We start from the raw sequence: 22531 nt of genomic DNA on the forward strand, positions 1-22531 counted from the left end.
GATCGGAGAAGTGACTAGAAGGCAATTGGAGTAATGCGAACTATTACGAATAACGTTAGCGTGCGTAATCGCAATGAGCTAGCTAGCCACCACTCCTAATATGGAGTAGCACAGAATAACTCTGCATCCTGCCACGCACACTATCTTGCTCTTCATGATTCATGTACTCTTATTTACTCTCCAATTATGCCCCCTCCCACCGACCTGATGACATAATTTGATGAGCCTACTCATACCGAACCTTATTAACCAACGTCCCAACACCCCCAATTTTAACCCGAATATCATCCCCATCCCTGAGCACCACCCTCGGCTCTTTAAAGAAGCCAATTCCCGCCGGCGTCCCGGTAAGAATAATAGTCCCGGCCTCCAACGTCGTACCTTGTGACAGGTACGCGATCGTCTTCTTCACCGAGAAAATCATATTCTCCGTGTGTCCATCCTGACATACTACACCGTTATGGATAGCCTGGACAGACAGGGTCTGGGGATCAGTGATCGCAGAAGTGGAGACCAGAACAGGCCCTATTCACAGATAAATAAATCATTAGCCACGCCCACCACAATACCCAACAATAATCAATGGAAGAAAGAAGGGGGGTATATACCAATCGGACAACTCCCATCCAACCCCTTCGAGAACCCCCACTGAGAGGTAACAGATTGCAACCCCCGCGCAGAGACATCATTCGAAGCCGTATACCCCAGGACGTAATCCAGCGCCTCTGACTCCGGGATATCGCGACCTGTCTTTCCGATGACGAAACACAGCTCCGCTTCGTAGTCGCTTGTTCCATCCTGGGCGCATTTCGGGACGTTGATTGTGGCCGGGTACGGGCCGTTTAGGGCCGTCCGGGGCTTCGAGAAGATGGTTGGTGCGGTGGGGAGAGATAGGTTCGCTTCTTTGGCGTGGTCGGTGTAGTTGAGGCCTAGGCAGCGGATGTAGGTGCATGTTGAGGGGGGAAGGGGGGAGAGGAGCTGGTTTGGTGGTGTTACATTTTGTTCGTAAGGAAGGAGGGGGAGGGGTGACGTGCCTGTTTAACGTGCATTATCTGGCTGGTTACGCGGCCATTGAAAATGTCGCCGTTGATTAGGTATGCTGCGATGTCGATGCCATTAACGCTGTCTTCGCCGACATCGCGGGTGGGGTCGACGAGTTGGCCGAGGTGGGTTTGGCTGTCTTCCACGGCGATGAAGCGGATGAGGTGTGTCCAGGACATGATTGAGGGTTTACTCTGAGGTGCTGGGTGTATAGATGGGTGGTTGAGTATACTGGGTGTATATTTGGGTTGATTCTGGTGGTTTTGTATGAGGGGTTGGTCCCACATTGTAGCTTTGCGGGGCTACTTGAGATGTGGGATCTATTCCGCATTGCCGAAAAAGCGGCTGACAGTGAGATACTCCGTCAGAAGATGACTTGATTGAATTAATGGTTTTTGAAATGCGGGGTAAGATCTCGTGTTAATCATTTCTGCGATAAGAGCTGCAAGAGGGAGGAAAGGCTGACCCAAGCGTTTGCATCCGTATTAACGCCAGGTAGAAAGACGAGTAGCGAAGCTGTCATTGAAAACAAAATTTGTGTGGAGTATAAGCTATGGCACAATACGAAGAACTAACTTGTCATACAATCATTTCAAAAACGTAGGCGGCACATCGGGTCCCCAAACTGCTAACGACTCATCTCCAGCGGGACCGTACCCAATTGGAGTCTCGTCAGTCACCAAGTCTCCGTCTGCATAATGCTCGACCATGTTGCCAGTCGTGTCCCACCAGTAGTCGAAGATCTGCGAACCGAGGATATGCCGTCCCACTCCCCACACTGACTTGTAACCCTTTCCGGCCAGCCAGTAGTGTCCCAATTGCTGGGTATCGAAGTCGTGAACCTCGAAGGAGCAGTGGTGCACATGAGATGTCTCGTTCGTGCTCATGAAGAAGGAGTGGTGGTCAACGGGATCGCTTCCCCGATCGATGTGGGCAAAGACTGCTACGTTCACTTTCTGGCCGTCCTTTTCCACGTAGAGGAAGTCACTCGGGACGAGGTTGAAATTCCGGGTGTAGAAGCCGAGCATTGTCGGGAAATTCTGTACGCAGTATCCAAAGTGACCAAGCTATTTTTTGTTAGACAATGGGTTTTGCTAGTTGGAATGCCTCATACCTTGTGCACTGGTGCCGGTCCGACATTAAATCGGTGAAATTTTCGCAGACGGGGTTTGTCTGCCTCGTAGTTGACAACCAACCTTTCTGGATACTCTCCTACCTCCCGTGGTGTCTGTCCATGGATCAGGTTGACAAGGTATCCTTCCGGATCAGTGAAGCTGACCAAGTGACCACCGCCGGGATGGTCGACCAGTTCTTTGATTCCACTGGCGTTCGGAAGTTGCAGTGCCCTGCTTCATTTAGCATACCGAAATAAGATAGTAGAAAAGGGGATTGCTTACTTCTCCAAATCCTGATACGACTCGACCTCAAAAGTAGCACCCAGGAATTGCTTAGGTCCTTTCCTTGCATAGTAAACATAAGGGTCGGGTCCATAGCCGCGATACCAGATCTGGTCGTCTGTTTGCTTGACAATCTGCATGCCAAAGTCTGGGTGAGTTAGCAAGCGTGCTGCTAAGTCCGAACTTACGTATTCACGAACCCTTTAGGAAAACAGTAATCTGATCCAGATCCGGATGCTGGTACCGCATATGCGACAGCTTCACAAGACGGATCTGAGCGTCGGTGTTAATACCAACTCGCTCTCTCCAGGAAGCGATTGATTCGAATTCTGATCCCTTAGTTGTTATGTCTGGAACAGATGCGCCATGGCACACGGTCTGTATGTAGTAATTAGTGTGGTATGTTAAAAGAGGATCGGAGCCTTACTGGTTCCCCAGCGCTGCCCATCTTGACTATTACTATGTGTTTTGCACCTGTAAACAATGCTAATCTCGCCTAAGCGTAAGATTCAATGTTCAAGAGCTCAGGTCTAGGCAGAAAGAGGTTCGTGTCTATTGAAAAGGCGGAACTGCGGTGAGGCCCCCCTTCTCGTGTGGGGTCACAGCGGGGGTGGGGCTGGAATGTGGAGCTACAGGGGGGGCTCGGATGTATGCATGTCGGCTCAGATCAGCGCGATGGTCACGTATTACTTCTTCAGATTATTGGGCAAAAGACAGGATTGAACCTGTAGATGACTCAAGGTGTCATTTTGCTAACGAACGGCACGACTCTTACCCGCAAATACGGGGGTCGGAACTAGATACAAGAAACATAAATGCCGAACATTTTGGAATCAACCAAACATAGCTCGATTAGCCATGGCCGATACTTCCGACAAATGCTCACACGACCTTTAATCTCACACTAGGTATTGCGAGGGTGAATCATTTGCACACACCCTGTGCCTGGCTGGGGGTTTGCTATACAATGACAGTCAGTCTTCAGCCGAGTCTGCTCGAGGTACGGATGTCACATACCACACACAAGTTCGATTCACAGACACCCATACTTCCATCTTGCTTGCAAGGAGCACCAGAAGGGAGCTGTAATTTCTGTTAGCACCGCATATTCGTGGAGCTAAAAGGGATTTGCGGACCTTGGCGGCAAAGGCAGTGCCAATGAGGGTGATGATAGTGATCGCAGAGAAACGCATCTTGAAAATTTAACCTCTAGAGTATTGTAGTTCTTGTTGAATATAAATCCTCGTTGATTTGTTTGTCCCATACAAAGATGTTGCATCCAATTTATATCTACGATTCTCCGTCTTCTGGTAACTGATGTTGATCGATATCCCGGGATGGCCTCCCTATCCCGAAGTGAAGCAAAAACAGCCATGTATGATCGACATCGTGGATTTACGCAAGTTCTGCCTTGTGGGCCACATATCGATAACCATGCACACTTTTCAGCATCTCCTGGAGTATGTCTCAGGCGATATGCTTATACCGGCTAAAAATAGCCGGGAAGAGACAGGCATTTCTTGGTCGTTCTTAGCAGTACCAGACCCATCCTCAGTGAGCTTGCGCCAATAATCCAATATAAATTCTCGAACGAATGGAAGTAAGCATAATACACTAAACATCCAGATTTCTTTTTTAACTTCCTCACAATTGAACCATCTCCCACAATGACATCCACAACTACCACCTCAGCAGCAACAGCATCAACCACCTGCGGCGGCTCCGGCCAATACGAACTCCCCGTCAAAGACGCAGCATGTGGCGTGCCAAACATCAAAAACTACCAATTACTCCTCGATAACTGTGCGAAACCCGCCGGTTCCCGATCATACTTTCACGATTGTGCTCTCTGGAGTTATGCCTTAGACCAATCTGTCCAAGACCTCACCGACTGTCTTTATAAGGCTGGGGTAGCGTGGGAGGATGTTTGGTGCACAGGAAACACCAATGCGACGGCAACAGTCACCTCATATCCAACCGCAACGGCTACGGGTACATCAGGTACAAAGAGTGAGGGGGCGAGTAAGACAGGAAGTTCGACTTCTTCTACTGCTTCTGAGACAGCATCGGAGAAGAATGCGGCATATTCTTGCCGCAGTCAGGTTTCTACTAAGCTTGCATTGGGAATGCTGGGGCTCGTTGTGACGGGGGCTATGGGCTGGCTTTAAGGGGGATTGTCTGGCTACTTCATGTTGTTGAATTATCTTGTAGTAATTCTTTGTATTGTACTTATATGGAGATCGTCTTATCCTGCAATTCAGATTCCTCTCACCCAAGTAGAGTATGTGCCTAGAAGCAGACCGTTACTCAGGCCAGGGAACCTCAAACGTAGTGGCTAAATGCTCCCGCACTACTACACCTTGGACATCATGGATATATTCAACCCAGCTGTTATGAAAATTTTATATTGATGCTGATATATTTAACCTATGATGGAGACAAAACGCGAACCGGGAAGAGAAACTCTAATATCCTTGACTGAAACGAGTGTTAGCTCACAATCCCATGAGGCACTTCTGATAACTCACATTGTTTCGCCCGAATTCAATGCCAAGTCTGATCTCCAACTTGTAGCTCCGGGTGACATTGCATGTTTCGAATGTAGGTGTCAGGCAATGTGGTAGACGATGCCTACTCCATACCGCATCGTCTAGAGTCATGACCGTCCCAGACGCTGCCATTGCATTCAAAAATGGTTTTCCCAAGTTTGTTATCGTCTGTATAATCCACGAGCGGGTAGCGCTTTGCATTATCCCATGTGCCCTGATATCTGTTGTTTCGATAAGCATGGATTGGAAGTCCCGTAGTGATACATCGGGTTTCTCGTCATTAATGTTGGTGACCTTTACACTCAGTGCTATTGGGTGTCCTAGCAGAACAAACGGTCCGTTCACCAGTTCGGCTTGGATTTCATACGTTAGTGGTGGAGATAGTAGCTCCGCTGCCTTCGTATTGCATGTCACAGTCTTTCGGACTACTACACTCTGTGATGGCTTAGGAACAGCAGACACCGGATGAAAGGATATTTGGCGGGTCTATTCGATGCTGTTAGCACAGGCTCTAGCCGCCCAAGATGGTATACTCAACGGATCTGTAGGTTCTGTACATGAGCCCATTCTGCGTGATGATAGCTTCCAGAGAATATCTGATCTCCTCAGGAGTGTTGAAATTTCCACTGGACGGCGGAAGCTTTCGTAAGAGATGGTGTAGTTGACGGTTTGCTGATCGCGTGTGAACGGCATCTCTAGTACTACCCTTGTAGCATTCCGAGACATGAGGAAACTTCAAGAGGTTAGGTTTCTGTTCAGCAAATGTGTGCGCAGATGCTAAAACATACCATAATGGAGAATGGAAACGAGTGTTCCCCGGGGGGCATCGTAACGGCTCCCGAAGTGAACCATCCGGCACAGTTGACGGGCGGGAAAATCTGTTCATTCCGTTGGAAGAGCTTTTTCGGTAGGGTTAGTCTACTTGTATATAGAAGTGTAGTGACAGCACATGCCTTGTGTGTTTCATTCAGCTTCCTCGAGTTTAGCCTCGATGTTGCCTGACCGGATAGACTGATTACTATCGTGGCGATGTCAAGTTCGGTATCACTGCGAAGGACGACATGACCGGACACCTCGTCCTCATTTGTGTAATAGACCACCTTCTCGTCGAGCTGGATTGCGACTTCCATGTTTGCGGGATATCCAAATAACCGTGCCACTCTTGACAGCATGAAGCTATGGTGATGGGAGGGTTGAACTTGATACGGCATGCACATGCTCAATAATGCGGAACACGCCTGTTTGCTTTGGAAAGTGTAGATATAAAAATCGCAAGATCTGTAATTAATACTATGACAGAAGGGATAGCTGTACTCATAAATAAGAAAAATTATTGTTTCATCTGCACTCAGTCTTGGTATCGCTGTCATCGCGCCGAGAACATGCCCGGCAGTCTTCCAGTGCTGCACCTCACGTTTTTTTCCAGCAACCCTCACCCGCAAGGAACAACCACGGACCAGACTGGTTCTTGAGACTTTCGCTACTCAAAGGCGTAACTCTTACTGAATCAAATCGCCGAAGATCCGGATAGAAGCCTCGACCAGTTTCCCGACTATATTTAAATTTGATTCCGAGGCCGCTAATTGGCTCGGCATAAGGGCGGGGTGTTGGAGATCCAATCAGAATATGTGCTGCTGCTGAGACATTCACTTCAAGTTGTTGGGTATACTATACTACTAGTAGTAGAGCTGACAGTATCTGGGAGGACATAGTCCATCTCCAGCCGTCGAAAAGGCGCGCCTCATTCAACGCGTACTTACGCTTTCTCGATCATTTTCTTGAAAGCTCTGGACATCAGAACAACATGGATAATGCCCAGGATCAGTCGTCACGCCCTCTCTCATTCGAGTTGGAGAGTAGCCACCACTCACTTCGCCAGCTAACGCCTCCCATTGTAGGCTTATCCGCAACAGCAGCATAAAGATTTACTGGCTAAATCCTAATTTAGGCCAGTTCATATTCGTTCAACGAGAATGATGATGCCTCCCACTCGCTGCTACCGGCGCCACTTGACAACCATCATCCTTCTGCCAGCTCACAAGGGCCTCCTGTTATCATACAGTATAACCCTTACAAAGACCCGCACCAGCAAAGTGAATCCGAAGCGACCAGTCAGACATCCTGGCAGCGACGACAGACTACAAAATCGGTCTCAGGCTTGCGCCGCTACCCAACTCGCAGGATCAATCTAGTTCAGGGATCCGTTCTTAGTGTTGACTATCCTGTTCCTAGCGCCATTCGCAATTCGGTCGAGGCAAAGTATCGCGACTCAAGTGATGCTACAGCTGAGGAGTTCACTCACCTACGATGTAAATCAAGTGGACCTGCACATTCGAACCCCAGCTGACACGATATCCTAGACACGGCTGCGACTTGCGACCCCGACGATTTCAACTTACGCAATGGCTATAACTTGCGGGCCGCCATGTTCAATCGACACACTGAGATTTTGATTGCAATTACCTATTATAACGAGGACAAAGTTCTTACCTCTCGGACTCTCAACGGAGTCATGCAAAATATTCGAGATATCGTCAATCTGAAAAAGACACAATTCTGGGACAAGGGAGGACCTGCATGGCAAAAGATTGTTGTCTGTCTTGTGTTCGATGGTATTGGTCCTTGCGATAAGAACACTCTTGATGTCTTGGCCACAGTCGGCATATATCAGGATGGAATCATGAAACATGATGTCGATGGGAAGGAGACAGTGGCTCATATCGTATTGTACCCTCCTCTATCGACATAGAAGACATATTCAGAGGCTGACTAAAATCATTGACTTAGTTCGAATATACCACACAGCTATCGGTAACCCCTTCCCAGCAGCTAGTCCGCCCGCAGAGCGACAGTCCTGAGAACCTGCCGCCCGTACAGATGATCTTTTGCTTGAAGCAAAAGAACAGCAAGAAGATTAACTCACATCGTTGGTTATTCAATGCGTTTGGAAGGATTCTAAACCCGGAAGTCTGTATATTGATTGACGCAGGAACGAAGCCCGGTCACAAATCCCTTCTTGCGCTCTGGGAGGCGTTCTACAACAACAAGAATCTGGGAGGCGCCTGTGGCGAAATCCATGCGCTACTCGGCCCACGATGGGAGAAGCTAGTCAATCCCTTGGTAGCTGCGCAGAATTTCGAGTACAAAATATCCAACATATTGGACAAACCTCTAGAGAGTGCCTTTGGGTACGTCAGTGTTCTTCCGGGAGCATTTTCTGCTTACCGCTACCGTGCTATCATGGGTCGACCGTTAGAACAGTACTTCCATGGCGACCATACTTTATCAAAGAAACTTGGTAAGAAGGGGATAGAAGGCATGAATATCTTTAAGAAGAATATGTTTCTTGCCGAGGATCGAATTCTGTGCTTCGAGCTCGTTGCAAAGGCGGGATACAAATGGACACTCAGTTATGTGAAAGCCTCGAAGGGCGAGACAGACGTTCCAGAAGGTAAGATATCCCACCCTCAACTGTACCCCACCTACTCTAATGCAAGCAATGCAGCACCCCCAGAGTTTCTTAGTCAAAGGCGCCGATGGTTGAATGGATCCTTCGCAGCCAGCCTCTATTCGGTCATGCACTTCAACCGCATCTACAAAAGTGGCCATAATATACTCCGACTCCTTTTTCTGCATGTGCAGCTCGTCTATAACATCTGTCAACTTACTATGACTTGGTTCTCTCTCGGTAGGTCTTCTGCGTATAGCTAAATGATTGGCGCTAATCAGGACAGCTTCCTACTGGCTTACTACTTCGGTCATCATGGACATCGTTGGGACTCCAAGTGCGACGAATAAAAACAAGGGATGGCCATTTGGAAACGCTGCATCACCTGTCGTCAATAATATCATCAAGGCTTTATATCTGGCATTCTTAATGCAGCAGTTCTTCCTTGCGCTCGGAAACCGGCCTAAAGGGTACGTGCTCCGGGCCTGCCATGTAGTTCCTAGACTAACAACAAATTGCAGGTCCCAAACTTCCTATATTCTAACCTTTCTCTATTTCGCTGTTGTTCAACTTTACATCCTCGTACTATCGTTTTACCTTGTAGCCCAGGCATTCGCCGGCGGCAATATAGATCTCGATTTCGATAATGGGGCCGGAGGATTCGTGGGTTCTTTTTTCACTTCGACTACAGGTCTAGTGTTGATCGCGCTGGTCTCAACGTACGGAACTTACATCATAGCGAGCATACTCTATTGTGATCCTTGGCATCTTCTGACATCTTCCTGGGCGTATTTTCTCGGGATGCCTTCGACCATCAATGTCCTTAACGTCTACGCGTTCTGCAACTGGCATGATGTCTCGTGGGGGACGAAAGGCTCAGATGACACGGCCTCCCTTCCATCCGCCAAGACGAAGAAATCAGAAACGCAGAAAAGCTTCGTTGAGGAGGTTGACAGACCACAGGCTGATATCGATATCGACTTCGAGTTGACTGTCCGACGCGCCCTTTCACCCTGGCAGGAACCGATGGAGGAAAAGGAGGTGCAGTTGGAGGACTCATACAAAACCTTCCGAACCAATTTGGTGCTACTGTGGACGTTATGCAATGGCTTACTGGCATTGCTGATCAACAATGATAGTGTGAGGAATCTATGCTTGACGGTATGTTCATTCCAACTATTCTTAGGTCACGAAAGTTTGCTGACAATGTGCCTCCAGACTACGTCGACGGATCGTACGGCTTGGTATTTCAAGGTCATCCTATGGGCTACGTCGGGCCTATCTGTCTTTAGATTTCTGGGTGCTCTGTGGTTCTTGGGAAAGACGGGGCTATTGTGTTGTTTCTCCCGGCGCTAGCCAACATATTAAACAGTACTTTATGCTTTATTTTCAGGCCCCGATGATTGGTATTAGTATACCCGCGATGTAGTCCTCTAATATTCACTCTGTGTGGTTGTCTTTGCCCTATTATCCAGCGTAGCAGTAGACCACTAGATATCCACTTGGCCTCACCAAGAATGGAGAGGATATTTCACTCAATTTCTTGGCATTCGGGATCCGTGGAACCCGCCCCTATCGAGCTTGACTTTTCAACACAGCGGAAATCACTCCTTACGCCAAATGAAGCAACCCAGTTGGCTGAGCTGCGAAAGTTAAAAACCAGAAACTGGCAAAGGTTAAGAATAGTAGTATTCTTTAGCATGGTGTACTCTATTGGCGAGCCCTATTCGTAGAGAGGCGCAGTGGTGCCCTCCGCCATGTTCCTGGCCTTGGCAACTTATTTTTGTCGCCTTCTTGGCTCGAGCGAGCGCTTCCACCCGCACTCATGGCTTGAGATGGCAGTTGGGTGGTAATTTATAATTATCACCGTCGAGGCCTTGCATACTGTACTTGATAGTGGGACAGCGACCACGTTCATCTTCACAATGCTGCGGCGTCGTGTGGTGTGTAACCCCGCCCCAAAGATTGATATAGACTCAACTTAATTTATACCCTACAGTGTGATGCATGCCATGCGCGAAAGGTACAGATTTGCATCTCAAACAGCATTGAGGTGCTTTCTTCTTTTTAACGATGAAATGTTTTAAGTAACACGGTATCAGGTTCGGTGCGATAAGGAAGACCCATGCGGAAATTGTCAGGATCAAATGACCGCTTGCACTCGAACCCGAGGCATGAAACGGCTTCCCAAGCGAACGGCCGGTCAAAGGCGAACCAGAGAGATCAGTAGTTCAAGGAATGGGGCCTTTGTTGCTCAGTCTTCGGTTGTAGGCGGACGCTCAAGACAAGTCTCTACCGAACTGTCAAATGAGGGTTTCATGTTGAATGACCTCTCACCTCACATGCACCGTGATGTCTTGAATATGCTTGATGATCGATCTGCTGCGTTTCTCGGTAGCATTGACATGGGCCACGAATTGCCTGGCTGGATGTCTCTCATTCCTCTCACGGACTCCCAGATGATCAAACCACCCCAATCAGGACAACCGATGGATATAATTCGTGACAGGCACCAGACTCTGGAGTTTGCTCTGTTCATTGCAAGCAAACTCCTAGGTGGCAAAAATCAATGTATAGGCATGCTGTTTGAGGAAACTATAAATGAGGACTTGCGCAAAACTCCCTCCATCGAGCTGTTGTATTGGATGCTGAACGGTGGGTATAAAATCCATCTTCTCTCGCCGGATACAGCTCTTACTTATCTTCCAAATACTCTCAGATATCGAAACCAACAAGTTTGGGTCCTACGTCCAGGACTATTTCAGACATGTCAGCAAAGAAACCCTCAAGCATATGGGGCTTTCCGTTCTGTTGGGCACTGCTACGCCCCCCGAGGCCTTGCTGTATACTGTCTGTGTCAATTCGGTGGCCTACAAGTTCCTCAATACAGTAGCTGCCATCGAGAGCGATGGTATCTTGGCTCAGAGTCTGCGTAATAGCGCCTTACTCTACCGTGAGACTGCTCAACGATGCTTGAGAAGGATACCCCTCTTCATGGAGCCTTCACTTTCCTTGCTACAGGCTATATTATGTGGAGTAAGCCGCTATCATCCGATGTGCTTCATTGTTTCTAACGGACTGTGACAGATATTCCTATATCAAGGATCAGGTGACGCTAGCACCTGCCAAGAGTTGACGAAAACTGCATGCAGAGTATGCATGGATATCGGTCTTTATCCTGGTGCAATTGACCTGCACAATCCAAATGAAGAGGAATATTACTGCTTCATGTGGTGCTACATTCTGGACAAGAACTACGCATGGAAACTTGGCAGACCGAGAATGCTAACAGTGGATTCTGATCTGAGGGTGGACGCTGCGACATCGAAAGCTACCATTTCGACGCTCCTTTTAATATACTTGCAATTAGCCAAGGTTCAGGACACGATGATACCCTTCTTGGTCAACTGTTCCATAGGAGATAACACAGTCTTCCGGTCTTTCACTAGCATAGGCGCGCAGCTTCTGCGGGACATGGATGCCATACGCAGGAATATTGATCAGGTAGATCCACTAGCGTTCCTAATATACCCTTTGAATTCGCATGATAACTGACAAACGTGACACCAGATTAATACTCCATCTCCAGATTGGACTGGCCTAGACGTCAACAGCGAAATAGCAACCCTCAATTTCTCCTACCACTCCATAATGACCAGCATCTTATACCTCCACCAAATCGCCCCAGGACAAGCCACCATAGAGACGTGCCTCACATCAGCACGGCAAGAACTACAGGCCCTAATAACAATCTGCGAATCAAGTGACATACAAAAAACGGTTGCTTATCTACATTGGTCAGTTCCCGCCCCTGAATTCGAATCGACATGTACAGAACAGACAGTGCTAATATTCATCCAACCGAAAACAGGACCCTCCTATACTACCCCATCACGGCATGCTTTGCACTATTCTGCAACGCCGTAGCAACATGTCATAACGGTGATTTCCAGATCCTCAAGGCTGTAGCGAATTGTCTCGCGCACAGTGGAACAATGAGTCAGCCTATCGCCACGATGCAAAATCTTTTTCAACAGTTTGTGGCGCTGTCGAAGTGCTTTTTTGCCGATGAGAGCTTGACCTTGGATATCCCGGAAGGGGATATGAGTACATTGCAGTCGCAGATGCAGTTGGGATTCCAACCGCTGGACGGTGGAATACCGGACTACTCTCAGGTTCGGTTACAGTCGCCGTCCGGGTTTGATTCCTCGTTTATCCGTGGACCCTTACAAAGATCTATTGGCGAGGGTGTTGAGAGTGTCGATTTTCCATCGCCTTTACATACATTACAAGGCTGTGATGGCCTGTATGACAATTTCCTGATTTCCAACCAACCGGGGGCTGAGTAAGGTCTAATTCATGTACACTTGTGGCTCTTGCAGCGGCATGGTCATTCTGGGATGGAGTCATTTTTCCAGGGTATTGTATTTATACACATGCTTAATCGATTATCTGTACACTGTATGTATGGAAGGTTCACATCTTAAGCACTACTGGAGCAACCGGCGTTGTGGTGAATTGTATTGGGGCTTATATGGTACAATTTTGGTTGTGCCCAAACATCGAACCCTAGAGCTTAAATTGGCTTGGGACCGCACATGCATGCTACCCATGAGAAAAGTTCCTGCACTACGTCCATCTCTTCGGAGAGAAACCACCACCCAGCAACGTGACACTCGGTCAGCGATTAGCTCTAAGATTTGGTAAGCATGTGTCAATTTATGCTGGCGGATCATAAAGGCCCGATGAAAAGCCCCGAAAAGTAGGTGCCGGGTGTACAAGGACGTACACGCGCAAGTGGACTCTGTCCACTCATAAGGGCGCTCAGGTGCCTGCGCAAGCTGGTTTTCACTGATCCAGAAAGTAACTAGGAACCTGGCAGTTGAATCTTCTGAATTCTCAGCGCAACCAGGCTCGCAATCTTGATAACCTGTTGTGGATTATCCTTCTCTTTCCCATTTTCAACTCAATCAAGGCTTGTTTTGTTAATTTCCGCGGTCCTTCCTTCACGGAGGCATCGATCTCATTCGATCAGATTTCAGATCTCAAATGATTCCACACCTTATCGTCCTTATACATGACCACTCGGTCGCTAATGAGCCCTTCTTGGGTTGTCGTATTTGAACTTCTATAATCATTCATTAGTACCCGACCTTGGATGGAATGTCTGACACAGTATGTGCGTGGTTATCTTGAGGTCTTTTGCACGATCAATTCCAGATTGCAGAATGCGAATATGTCTCAGATAACTCCGGCGTTGGTGACCATGTTCCAGTCTATGTCTCTGATGGATCTCGGTTGTCCTGTCGCTGCTCAAGCAGGTTATGACCCAGTTGGATGTTTCGCAAGATTCAAACAATTCCCACCAATGATCTGGGTTGTGGATATATACTGCATCATGCATATGCAAATGCAGGCCCATGTTCTTCTGCTCTGGTTAATATACGGCGACTTTCTTGCCGGGGAGTTAGTAGAACCGGAGTTTTTGCTCCCCAGTACTCGAAACAGGATAGCTAACGTATATGATCATCATTGTACAATGAGAATATTAGCACTGCACCTGTAGAGTATTTTGTGGGTTTCAGAAGATTTCGCCGCTGGGCTTCCTACACCGCGAGTACAGCTCAGTCACATGGCCATAAACAATGGAAGCGAGCACGTGGTGGAGGCCTCTGCGATCCACATCGAGGATGTCGGGGAACAACCTCATCCCGAGCAACTTCCCGCCACACCATGGAGTCAGGTCGACCAACTGCCAAGCGGCTCCCTACCACCCATTGCCATTGTAGGCATGGGGATGAGGTTCCCTGGTAACATTCGAACTGCAGAGGAATTTTGGTCGCTGCTAGTGGAGAAAAGAAGCGCCCTAGGCGAAGTTCCTCCAGGCAGGTACCATGGAGACTCGTTCTATCACCCAACCAGACCTCATGAAATCAAAACTAAACATGGGTACTTCTTGCAGGAAGAGTATCTTGGCAAGGTTGACAAGGACTTCGTTGGAAAACCTTCAGAAGCTGGAAGCTTGGATCCTCAACAACGACTTCTCCTCGAGGTTGTGTGGGAGTGTATGGAGAATGCCGGCCAGATAGACTGGAGAGGCCGCGATATCGGCTGTTTTGTAGGCAGCTTTGGAGAGGACTGGCTCGAAATTACCAGCAAAGATACTCAGTACATCGACCGGTTTAGAGCCATGGGGACGGGCGACTTTGCGTTTGCCAACCGAATCTCGTTCGAATTTGACCTGAAAGGCCCGAGGTACGTTGAATCCACTGGTTTTCCCTCAGAGTGTATCCAACTCTTCATTTTTCCCTCTCGTCCAACTGACCACGCGTGAATAGTATCACATACAAAACGGCATGCTCGTCTTCTCTGGTCGCATTACATCAAGCTTGTCAGGCAATATACTCCGGTGACTGCTCCACGGCTATTGTCGGTGGCAGCAGTATCATATTCTCTCCTACAATGTCTGTGACAATGTCCGATAATCTGGTCCTGGCTCCCGATGGCAGATGCAAAACCTTCGATGCCTCAGCAGACGGATACGGGCGCGGAGAAGGCATTAATGCCATATTCATTAAGCCGTTGGATGCTGCCATACGGGACGGTGATCCCATCAGGGCAATAATTCGCTCGACAGCAACCAATAGTGATGGAAAGACTCCGAATATTTCAACGCCAGACCGAGAAAGCCAAGAAACTCTTATCCGCAAAGCATATAGCAGAGCGGGGATTAGTGATCCTTGTCAGACGGCATTGTTCGAGTGCCATGGAACAGGAACAACTATAGGTGACGTGACAGAAACGCAGGCTGTGACTAGCATTTTCGGCGAAAAAGGGATATTTATTGGTGCGGTACGTTCCCTATGCATAAGCCTTCGATGACTTGCATCAATTAATGCGCGAAAAGGTAAAACCGAACGTTGGCCACATGGAAGGCGCATCTGGCTTGACCAGTGTGATCAAAGCCGTCCTCTCCTTAGAACATAGACAGATTCCCCCAAATATATATTTTGAGACCCCTCACCCACAGAGTAAGTTTCTTGGAATTGAGAATTCATATCAGTCTCCCAGACTAACCCAGGTAGTTCCATTTCAGGAGGGCAAATTAGAGGTACCAATAGACACATTACCATGGCCGGAGGACAAAGAGGCGAGAGTGAGTGTGAACAGCTTTGGGATCGGAGGAGCAAATGCGCATGTAAGTCTCCACAAACAAGCCCTTACACCCTCTGCGTGACGGTGCTCTGATGTGATACCAGGTTATACTAGACGCATTTCGACCGCGCGACACAATCTTGGCACCAAGAAAACAACCAAATCAGATACTAGCTTTATCTGCATGGGGTGCGAATGCCCTAAATAAGAAAATTGAACAACTTCAATCATACATCGACCAACACCCTCATAAGTTGGGAGACGTTGCCTTCACATTTGGTTCCAGGAGGGATCATCTATCTCATCGTGCTTTTGTGGTTACAGATGGCGATTCAATAAATGCCGATGCGTTTCAAAGGAGGCATTTACCCGAGCTGCAAGCATCGGAGTTGATATTCGCCTTCACCGGCCAAGGTGCACAGTGGTCTGGAATGGCTAGGGGACTCATTGAAGCATATTCCCAATTCTCCAGTGATTTACAGATAATGGATAATACCCTTAAAGGCCTTCCAATCCCGCCAAAGTGGCTCTTACATGGTACTCTTTCTTCCCTTTCACCAACCACAAACATGACAATGTGCTAATAGACTACAGATACCTTGATGAACAGCGACCAAACTACAATGGACCGCGCTGAGTGTTCCCAACCGCTCTGCACCGCCATTCAATTGGCTATGGTCAATCTTCTCGCGTCGTGCGATATACACCCATCTAAAGTGATTGGCCATTCTAGTGGGGAAATTGCTGCTGCATATGCATCGGGAGCCATCTCTATGGAGACAGCTATAATTTTAGCATACTATCGTGGTCAAGTATCTTCTCATTCCGAGGGGAAGGGGGCTATGATGGCAGTCGGTATGGACCCAAAACAAGTCAGCTCTTATATTACAGGTGGTGTCGTTGTCGCCTGCTATAATAGCCCTGAAAGTGTAACTTTATCGGGAGACAAGGCATCGCTGGAAGACGTGGCATCAAGAATACGCAGCAAAACACCGGACACACTAATGAAAATGCTCCCTGTCCAAGTTGCCTATCACTCTAGTAAGTCGCACTGTCTCGATTCGAGGATCAACTTTAACACTTGATAGGCCACATGATGTTCGCAGCAGCCCACTATGAGGAACTAATCCGTCCTCACGTGTCCTGTAGGCCAAAGTTGGCAGCTCAAATGTTTTCAACCATGACTGGCCAAGAAATCCAGAATACAAACCAGCTGGATGCAGCTTACTGGAGGGCGAACCTGGAATCACCAGTCCAGTTCACTGCTGCCATGGGTGCAGCGTTGAAGTCGGCGTCTGAACTACTGCAGCCCCTTGTCCTAGAGATTGGGCCACACTCGGCGCTTTCGGGGCCTGTCCGTCAGATCTCTAAGGATGTGGATATAACCAACACATACTGTCCGACCGTAGTGCGAGGGGAGGAATCCACTTCCACCTTTCTGAAAGCAGTGGGTCAGGCGTATCTTCACGGCTCACGGGTTCGTTTTGCGGCCGTCAACGGCTCTGGAACCTGTATAAAAGACTTTTCACCTTATCCCTGGCAATACGACGACTTGGGCTGGTCCGAAAGTCGACCTCCTCGACAATGGCGTTTACGCAAATTTCCACATCACGAATTGCTTGGTTCACGCACCTTGGAATCGGGTGACTTGGAACCTTGTTGGAGAAACATTCTTCGCCTGGATGAGGTTCCATGGATTTGGGACCATAATGTTAGCGGCCAAATCGTGTTTCCTTGTGCTGGCTACATAGCCATGGTGGCCGAGGCCGCCAGACAATTCACCGGTTCGGATAAGATCTTATTGCGAAACATATTGATCAGGAATGCCTTGCTCTTGGAGCCGAGTCTTGAATACGAGCTTCTGACAAGCATGCGACCAGTAACAGTGAATGACCTAGTGGAATCCTCATGGTTCGACTTTACGGTTTGTTCGTACGATGGTAACTCGTGGAAAAAACACTGCTCTGGCCAAGTTAAGTCTGGTACACTGAGCGATCCACCGCCGCCGACAAGGGCCGCTGTATTCCCAAGACCTCTCTCGTCACCTTATTTGTATCGACAGCTGAAGAAGGCGGGACTAAAATATGGTACTTCCTTTCAAGGTCTCCATGACATTACAGCTAGCCCTTCATCTTATGAAGCCGCGGCGACTGTTCAAGACGATCCAAGCCTGCATAGTGATCACTATCTTATTCATCCCACCGCCATCGACCAGTGCCTGCAATTACACTGTGTTGCAGCATGTCGCGGTATTGCACCAGGGGTGGGTGTAGTTGGTGTTCCCTCGTATATTGGTGAGGTGTACCTAACGCACAGTAGCGAGACCATGTCATTGGTGGTCAGTCCTACATCGTCTGGGCCTATGTCTGGTAGTTTAGGAGGAGATTCCCGCCTGATACGCAGTGATAGCAGTATCGCCCTATTCATGAGGGACGCCCGTTTCTTTGCGCTAGAAAGTGAAGGAGCGATCGTACGTAAAGAGCCGTTTCTCTGCTCTCACATGGATTACAAACCAGAGATCCGTCTCAATCGTACAAAAGGCTCAATCAGGCGCGCTGGTGTGGATACAGGATTAGAAACAACAGCTAGGCTTGCTGTTTTGGCTATTTTAGATTTTGATGTTCTGGTCCGTAATCTAACACCAACCGTGCCTCATATGACAAAGTATCAGCAGTGGATTCAGTCCGAGGCGCTTCGGATAAGAACTGAAGACTACCACAGCATTGAAGAGGCACGGGAATGGGCACGTATGAGCCCTGGTGAACGCCTCAGTCTATGGAAAGGTCTACTTGACAAGGTTCCCGATCTGAGACTGTCGGGATTCTTTGCGGATGCGCGATACTGTCTTGAATCAGAAATGGAGTCCCTTATGATCGGGAAACAATCAGCAGCACAGTTACTAGCTCCTCGTGACTCGTGGAAAGACATATATGCCTACGCAGTGGATGATTTTGACTGGAATCAACTTTTCCGGCTCGTGGCACATTCTAGTCCTCAGCTGAGAATCCTTGAAATTGGTGCCGGAACAGGATCCGCCACGGTGGCTGCATTGAGAGCTCTAGTCGATGCGAGTGGAGAGCGGACCTTCGCCAGATATGTTGTGACGGATGTCACGCCTGGGTTTTTGATACCATTGCAGGAAAGGCATGGGAATCAGTTGGAATATGCGGTCCTTGACATATCGCTGTCACCTGCAGACCAGGGTTTCGAAGTTGGAGGCTTCGATTTGGTTATCGCATCCAATGTAATACATGCTACGCCAAGTTTGCACGAAACTCTCATGAATGTGAAGACACTACTGAGGCCTGGCGGCTGGTTTTTCCTTCATGAGCTATCTGCTGGTACGATCAATAAGCCCTCATCTCAAGCGCCTGCTAACTCTTAATGGCCAGACGTACCTTATGTTGACTGGGTTATGGTATGTATACTTTGTTTCATTCTTTCTCCGCAGCGCTGGAGTTGGTTTTAAGAGGGAACGATTAACTTCTCGAACAGGGCACCCTGCCCGGATGGTGGTTAGGCGATTCAGACCAGCGTGTCGATCGACCTTATGTCAAGGTTGATAGATGGAAGGACGAACTCATCAAGGCAGGCTTCCTGGAGATGGAAGACTTTGTGTATGACGAAGACTTTCCATTCCAAATGTCTGCCACCATGATAGCAAGGAGCGCGCCATCCAAGCCATCGATTCCTGTAATCAGCCTTCTCGGAACGCTGCAAACCCAGAAGCACCCGTGGGCAGCGGTCATTGAAAAGAAGCTTTCCTACAATGGGTATGATGTAGAATGGTGTCTATTCGGCGGAGATGTTAAAGAAAGTGTTGTTATTTCCCTACTTGATCTTGATGGTCCTTTCCTTTACGACTTGTCGGAAGAGTCGTTCTCAAACCTTCGGAGTTATCTGTCATTTGCCCGCCGCACACTCTGGGTCACCCGGCTTTCTCAGAAGACGTGCTCGGATCCTCTCTATGGACTTATACAGGGATTTGGCCGTACCATCCGAGCTGAGACTGGCATGGATTTCAGGACCCTCGAGATCGACGACTTTAATGATACTACTGCGGACCTCTTAGTCCGCGTGTTTAACGAATTTCTCGATGAGAAAGCCAATCCGTCTGGCAGAGATTATGAATACACCATTGAAGACAGCATTGTGTATACAACAAGATGCAACGGCCTATCAAAAGAAAAGCAGCTGGAAGTTGAAGGCAACTATGGACCCCTCCGCCTCCACCCTGGAGTACGCGGTGTCTTAGATACGCTCCAGTGGGTGGAAGAAGAACGACAGATGAGCCTGAAGCAGAATGAGGTGGAAGTAGAGATGAGGTTTCTTAGCTTGAACTTCAAGGATCTCATGTTCGCCTTGGGCCTACTCATGACCGATCTTCCTTTGGGTCTAGAGGGCAGCGGTGTTGTCCGCAGAGTAGGCTCGGAAGTGGTTGACTTGCACGCAGGAGACGCCGTGATCGTCATTCAGCAGGGCACATTCAAAACTCAGCTGATCACGCAGGAAATGAACTGCATGCGTATCCCAGACGATATATCGCTCGAGCAGGCCTCTGCGATGCCCTGTGTCTACGCAACAGCGATCTATTCCCTTTTGACAATAGGCAATTTGAACAAAGGACAGGTGAGATGATGATTAATACACCGAGAGGCAGGCTCTTCTAATCTTTATACCGCAGACTGTGCTCATTCATTCAGCTTGTGGCGGAGTTGGGCTAGCAGCGATCGACATATGCCGCATGGTTGGTGCTGAGGTATGTCTCCTTTTCACCTCAATAGACCAACGCTCATCGATTTGTAGATCTATGCCACTGTTAGCAGCGAAGAAAAGATCCAGTTTCTGATGAAGAACTTCAATATTTCACGGGATCGAATATTCGATTCTCGAAGTGTCTCATTTCGCAGTGGTGTCCTGGCTGCTACAAACGGACGTGGTGTAGACCTTGTCCTGAACTCACTGGCAGGCGAACTTCTGCATGCATCTTGGGACTGCGTAGCCCCAATGGGCAAGATGATAGAGATTGGAAAACGTGACATGCTAGAGCATGGGAAGCTGGAGATGGTGCACTTTGCAAATAACCGCTCGTTCTTTGGTGTTGATTTGAGTGAGATGCTCGATGACTATCCAGATCTGGTCCGGGGGTATGTTTCGAATCCCGTACTGACACTGAATATCTGTGCTAATGTCTTATAGTTCTATCAATGAGATGTTTACCTACTGCCAAGAAGGGCGTTTACAGGCGCAATTGTTTCCACGGATGTTCGAGGCAGATAATATCGCCAGTGCATTCCGACATATGCAGACAGGCCGGCACATTGGTAAGATAGTGGTAAAAATGCCAGAAGTGCCTCACAGTCTCAAATACGAACCCATTGAGAAGAGGTACATCTTCCCTCCTACAAAGTCGTATCTGCTGGTTGGTGGATTTGGTGGCATCGGTCGAGTACTAGCGACATGGATGGTCACCAACGGCGCCAGACATCTGGTCATAATGTCCCGATCTGCAGGCCAATCCGAGTCTGATCAAGCCTACGTCAAGGAGCTCGAAAGCCAGGGCTGCACAGTGGCTGTAGTCCACGGCAGTGTCGAAGACGCAGATAGCGTCGAGCAAGCAGTGTCTGCCAGTGAGCATGAACTCGCAGGAGTCGTCAACCTCTCCTTAGTACTACAGGTAAACCTCCCAATTTACCAATCGATCCTGGAAGACATGCTGAAACTGCCCAACTGCAAAAGGACGAGCTCTTTGCGAACATGTCATACGCGCAATGGATCGCACCCCAAGGCCCGAAGATCCGTGGCACATGGAACCTACACAACGTCTGTTCCGGAAAACAGCTCGACTTCTTCGTCCTCTTCAGCTCCGTCGTAGGAACATCCGGCAACCCAGGCCAATCCAACTACGGCGCAGCGAACACCTTCGTCGACGCCTTCGTAACCTACCGTCGCTCTCTAGGCCTCCCAGCAACCCGCGTCACTCTCGGTGCCGTCGAAGAAGTCGGCAATTTCAGTCGCAACACACGGCTAGTCGAGCTCTTCCAAACACAGTCCCGCTTCTCCCTCTCAGAGCAAGAAGTCATCGACGCATTCCGTCTCGCCCTACCACACACCAACACCGCCACCGATCCTCCCTCCCTCATCCCCTCCCCACTAGACATAATGGTTGGCGTAACCTCCTTCCTCAACCCCGACCAAATGGAAATAAACAACAGCAAAGCCTCATTCGAGCAAGACGTGCGCTTCAACATCCCATCCCTAATGCGAACCAGCAAAGCCGAAGCGCACAATCAAGAAGCCGACGTTCTCCTCCGCCTCTTCGAAGCCATCGCCAACGACCCTTCCTTCCTGAACGACCCGAAATGCGAGAGCACCATTATCCGCGAACTCGGGAAACGCGTTGGCAATTTCTCGGCGCAGGCCGGACTCGACGAGAAGCAGATCGCTAGTTTCCCTATCGACTCGCTCATGGGGCTAGAAGTTAAGTATTGGATTCGGCGTAGTTTGGATCTGGAAACATCTGTTCTGGAGATCTCGCAGGCGAAGACTGTCGCTGGTGTAGCGGCGCTGGTTATGAAGGGGCTACGGACGAAATATGGGATTAGTGCTGAGGATGCAGTTGCAGTTGCTGATAGTGGAACTGGCTAGACCGCTCCAACATTGTTGAGCAGGCAGGCAGGCAGGCAAGCTAGGTGGGACGATGTGAGGACAAAAGGCGGTGTGTGTGGGTGAAGCTGATGTGGTGTGGTGCTTGTGGGGCCATGGGGCAGTTTCCAGAATGTGGGGCCAATTTGCTGTTTGTTTGCTTTGTTTTGTTTGGGAAGCGCTCACTCAACAAGTACACGGTCGCTGAGTGTGGTCTGATTTCATCCCTTACTTACTCCCTCGTTTGGAACAGTTTCGTTAGAAAGAAATGAGATTGCTTTGATGCTTCTCACATC

General features: G+C 48.7%; 8 protein-coding genes across 8 annotated transcripts; 4 read left to right on the top strand and 4 right to left on the bottom strand.

Annotated features, from left to right (window-relative positions):
• Positions 1 to 226: 226 nt before the first annotated feature.
• On the bottom strand, positions 227 to 1220 carry BO85DRAFT_412310 (fumarylacetoacetate hydrolase family protein; the record flags this gene model as incomplete). The annotated part of the gene is made up of 3 exons (XM_025657564.1): positions 227 to 525; positions 609 to 978; positions 1065 to 1220. The coding sequence occupies 3 exons, from the start codon at positions 1218 to 1220 to the stop codon at positions 227 to 229; spliced, it is 825 nt and encodes a 274-aa protein (XP_025519632.1).
• A 318-nt stretch (positions 1221 to 1538) lies between these two features.
• BO85DRAFT_388666 (trihydroxytoluene oxygenase) lies at positions 1539 to 2966 on the bottom strand. The gene is made up of 5 exons (XM_025656720.1): positions 2866 to 2966; positions 2639 to 2816; positions 2439 to 2586; positions 2156 to 2387; positions 1539 to 2108 (listed from the first exon to the last, which is right to left on the bottom strand). Exons 1-5 carry the CDS (start codon positions 2884 to 2886, stop codon positions 1629 to 1631), a joined length of 1059 nt encoding a protein of 352 aa, XP_025519633.1. The 5' UTR covers positions 2887 to 2966; the 3' UTR covers positions 1539 to 1628.
• Positions 2967 to 3362: 396 nt separating this feature from the next.
• On the bottom strand, positions 3363 to 3631 carry BO85DRAFT_483737 (uncharacterized protein; the record flags this gene model as incomplete). Its single annotated transcript, XM_025663178.1, has 3 exons — positions 3363 to 3398; positions 3456 to 3521; positions 3575 to 3631. The coding sequence occupies 3 exons, from the start codon at positions 3629 to 3631 to the stop codon at positions 3363 to 3365; spliced, it is 159 nt and encodes a 52-aa protein (XP_025519634.1).
• Positions 3632 to 4105: 474 nt separating this feature from the next.
• Positions 4106 to 4606, top strand: BO85DRAFT_361961 (uncharacterized protein; the record flags this gene model as incomplete). Its single annotated transcript, XM_025655605.1, has 1 exon — positions 4106 to 4606. The coding sequence occupies one exon, from the start codon at positions 4106 to 4108 to the stop codon at positions 4604 to 4606; it is 501 nt and encodes a 166-aa protein (XP_025519635.1).
• An 892-nt stretch (positions 4607 to 5498) lies between these two features.
• BO85DRAFT_483739 (uncharacterized protein) lies at positions 5499 to 6117 on the bottom strand (the record flags this gene model as incomplete). Its single annotated transcript, XM_025663179.1, has 3 exons — positions 5499 to 5720; positions 5776 to 5886; positions 6007 to 6117. 3 exons carry the CDS (start codon positions 6115 to 6117, stop codon positions 5499 to 5501), a joined length of 444 nt encoding a protein of 147 aa, XP_025519636.1.
• Positions 6118 to 6764: 647 nt separating this feature from the next.
• Positions 6765 to 9791, top strand: BO85DRAFT_501235 (uncharacterized protein; the record flags this gene model as incomplete). The annotated part of the gene is made up of 8 exons (XM_025664164.1): positions 6765 to 6881; positions 6936 to 7296; positions 7348 to 7709; positions 7775 to 8438; positions 8493 to 8675; positions 8722 to 8905; positions 8957 to 9596; positions 9654 to 9791. Coding segments are annotated over 8 exons (2649 nt in total), but the record flags the coding sequence as incomplete, so codon positions are not given.
• Positions 9792 to 10753: 962 nt separating this feature from the next.
• BO85DRAFT_455849 (fungal specific transcription factor domain-containing protein) lies at positions 10754 to 12784 on the top strand (the record flags this gene model as incomplete). The annotated part of the gene is made up of 5 exons (XM_025661411.1): positions 10754 to 11090; positions 11155 to 11471; positions 11523 to 11939; positions 12006 to 12232; positions 12307 to 12784. 5 exons carry the CDS (start codon positions 10754 to 10756, stop codon positions 12782 to 12784), a joined length of 1776 nt encoding a protein of 591 aa, XP_025519638.1.
• A 1283-nt stretch (positions 12785 to 14067) lies between these two features.
• BO85DRAFT_412315 (fatty acid synthase S-acetyltransferase) lies at positions 14068 to 22375 on the top strand (the record flags this gene model as incomplete). The annotated part of the gene is made up of 13 exons (XM_025657565.1): positions 14068 to 14690; positions 14774 to 15287; positions 15343 to 15466; positions 15521 to 15633; positions 15695 to 16127; positions 16185 to 16631; positions 16679 to 18931; positions 18983 to 19008; positions 19086 to 20219; positions 20275 to 20349; positions 20397 to 20737; positions 20790 to 21267; positions 21330 to 22375. The coding sequence occupies 13 exons, from the start codon at positions 14068 to 14070 to the stop codon at positions 22236 to 22238; spliced, it is 7470 nt and encodes a 2489-aa protein (XP_025519639.1). The 3' UTR covers positions 22239 to 22375.
• Positions 22376 to 22531: the final 156 nt, after the last annotated feature.

This window comes from Aspergillus piperis (assembly GCF_003184755.1).
Source record: "Aspergillus piperis CBS 112811 unplaced genomic scaffold BO85scaffold_2, whole genome shotgun sequence".
Lineage (NCBI taxonomy): Eukaryota > Fungi > Ascomycota > Eurotiomycetes > Eurotiales > Aspergillaceae > Aspergillus > Aspergillus piperis.

Bases quoted from the DNA above. Each gene is read 5' to 3' on its own strand.
- BO85DRAFT_388666 (XM_025656720.1), bottom strand. From the start codon at position 2,886: ATGGGCAGCGCTGGGGAACCA. The intron at 2,817-2,865 runs GTAAGGCTCCGA...TACTACATACAG, and splicing joins TGGGCAGCGCTGGGGAACCA to ACCGTGTGCCATGGCGCATC. The intron at 2,109-2,155 runs GTATGAGGCATT...AACAAAAAATAG, and splicing joins GACCGGCACCAGTGCACAAG to CTTGGTCACTTTGGATACTG.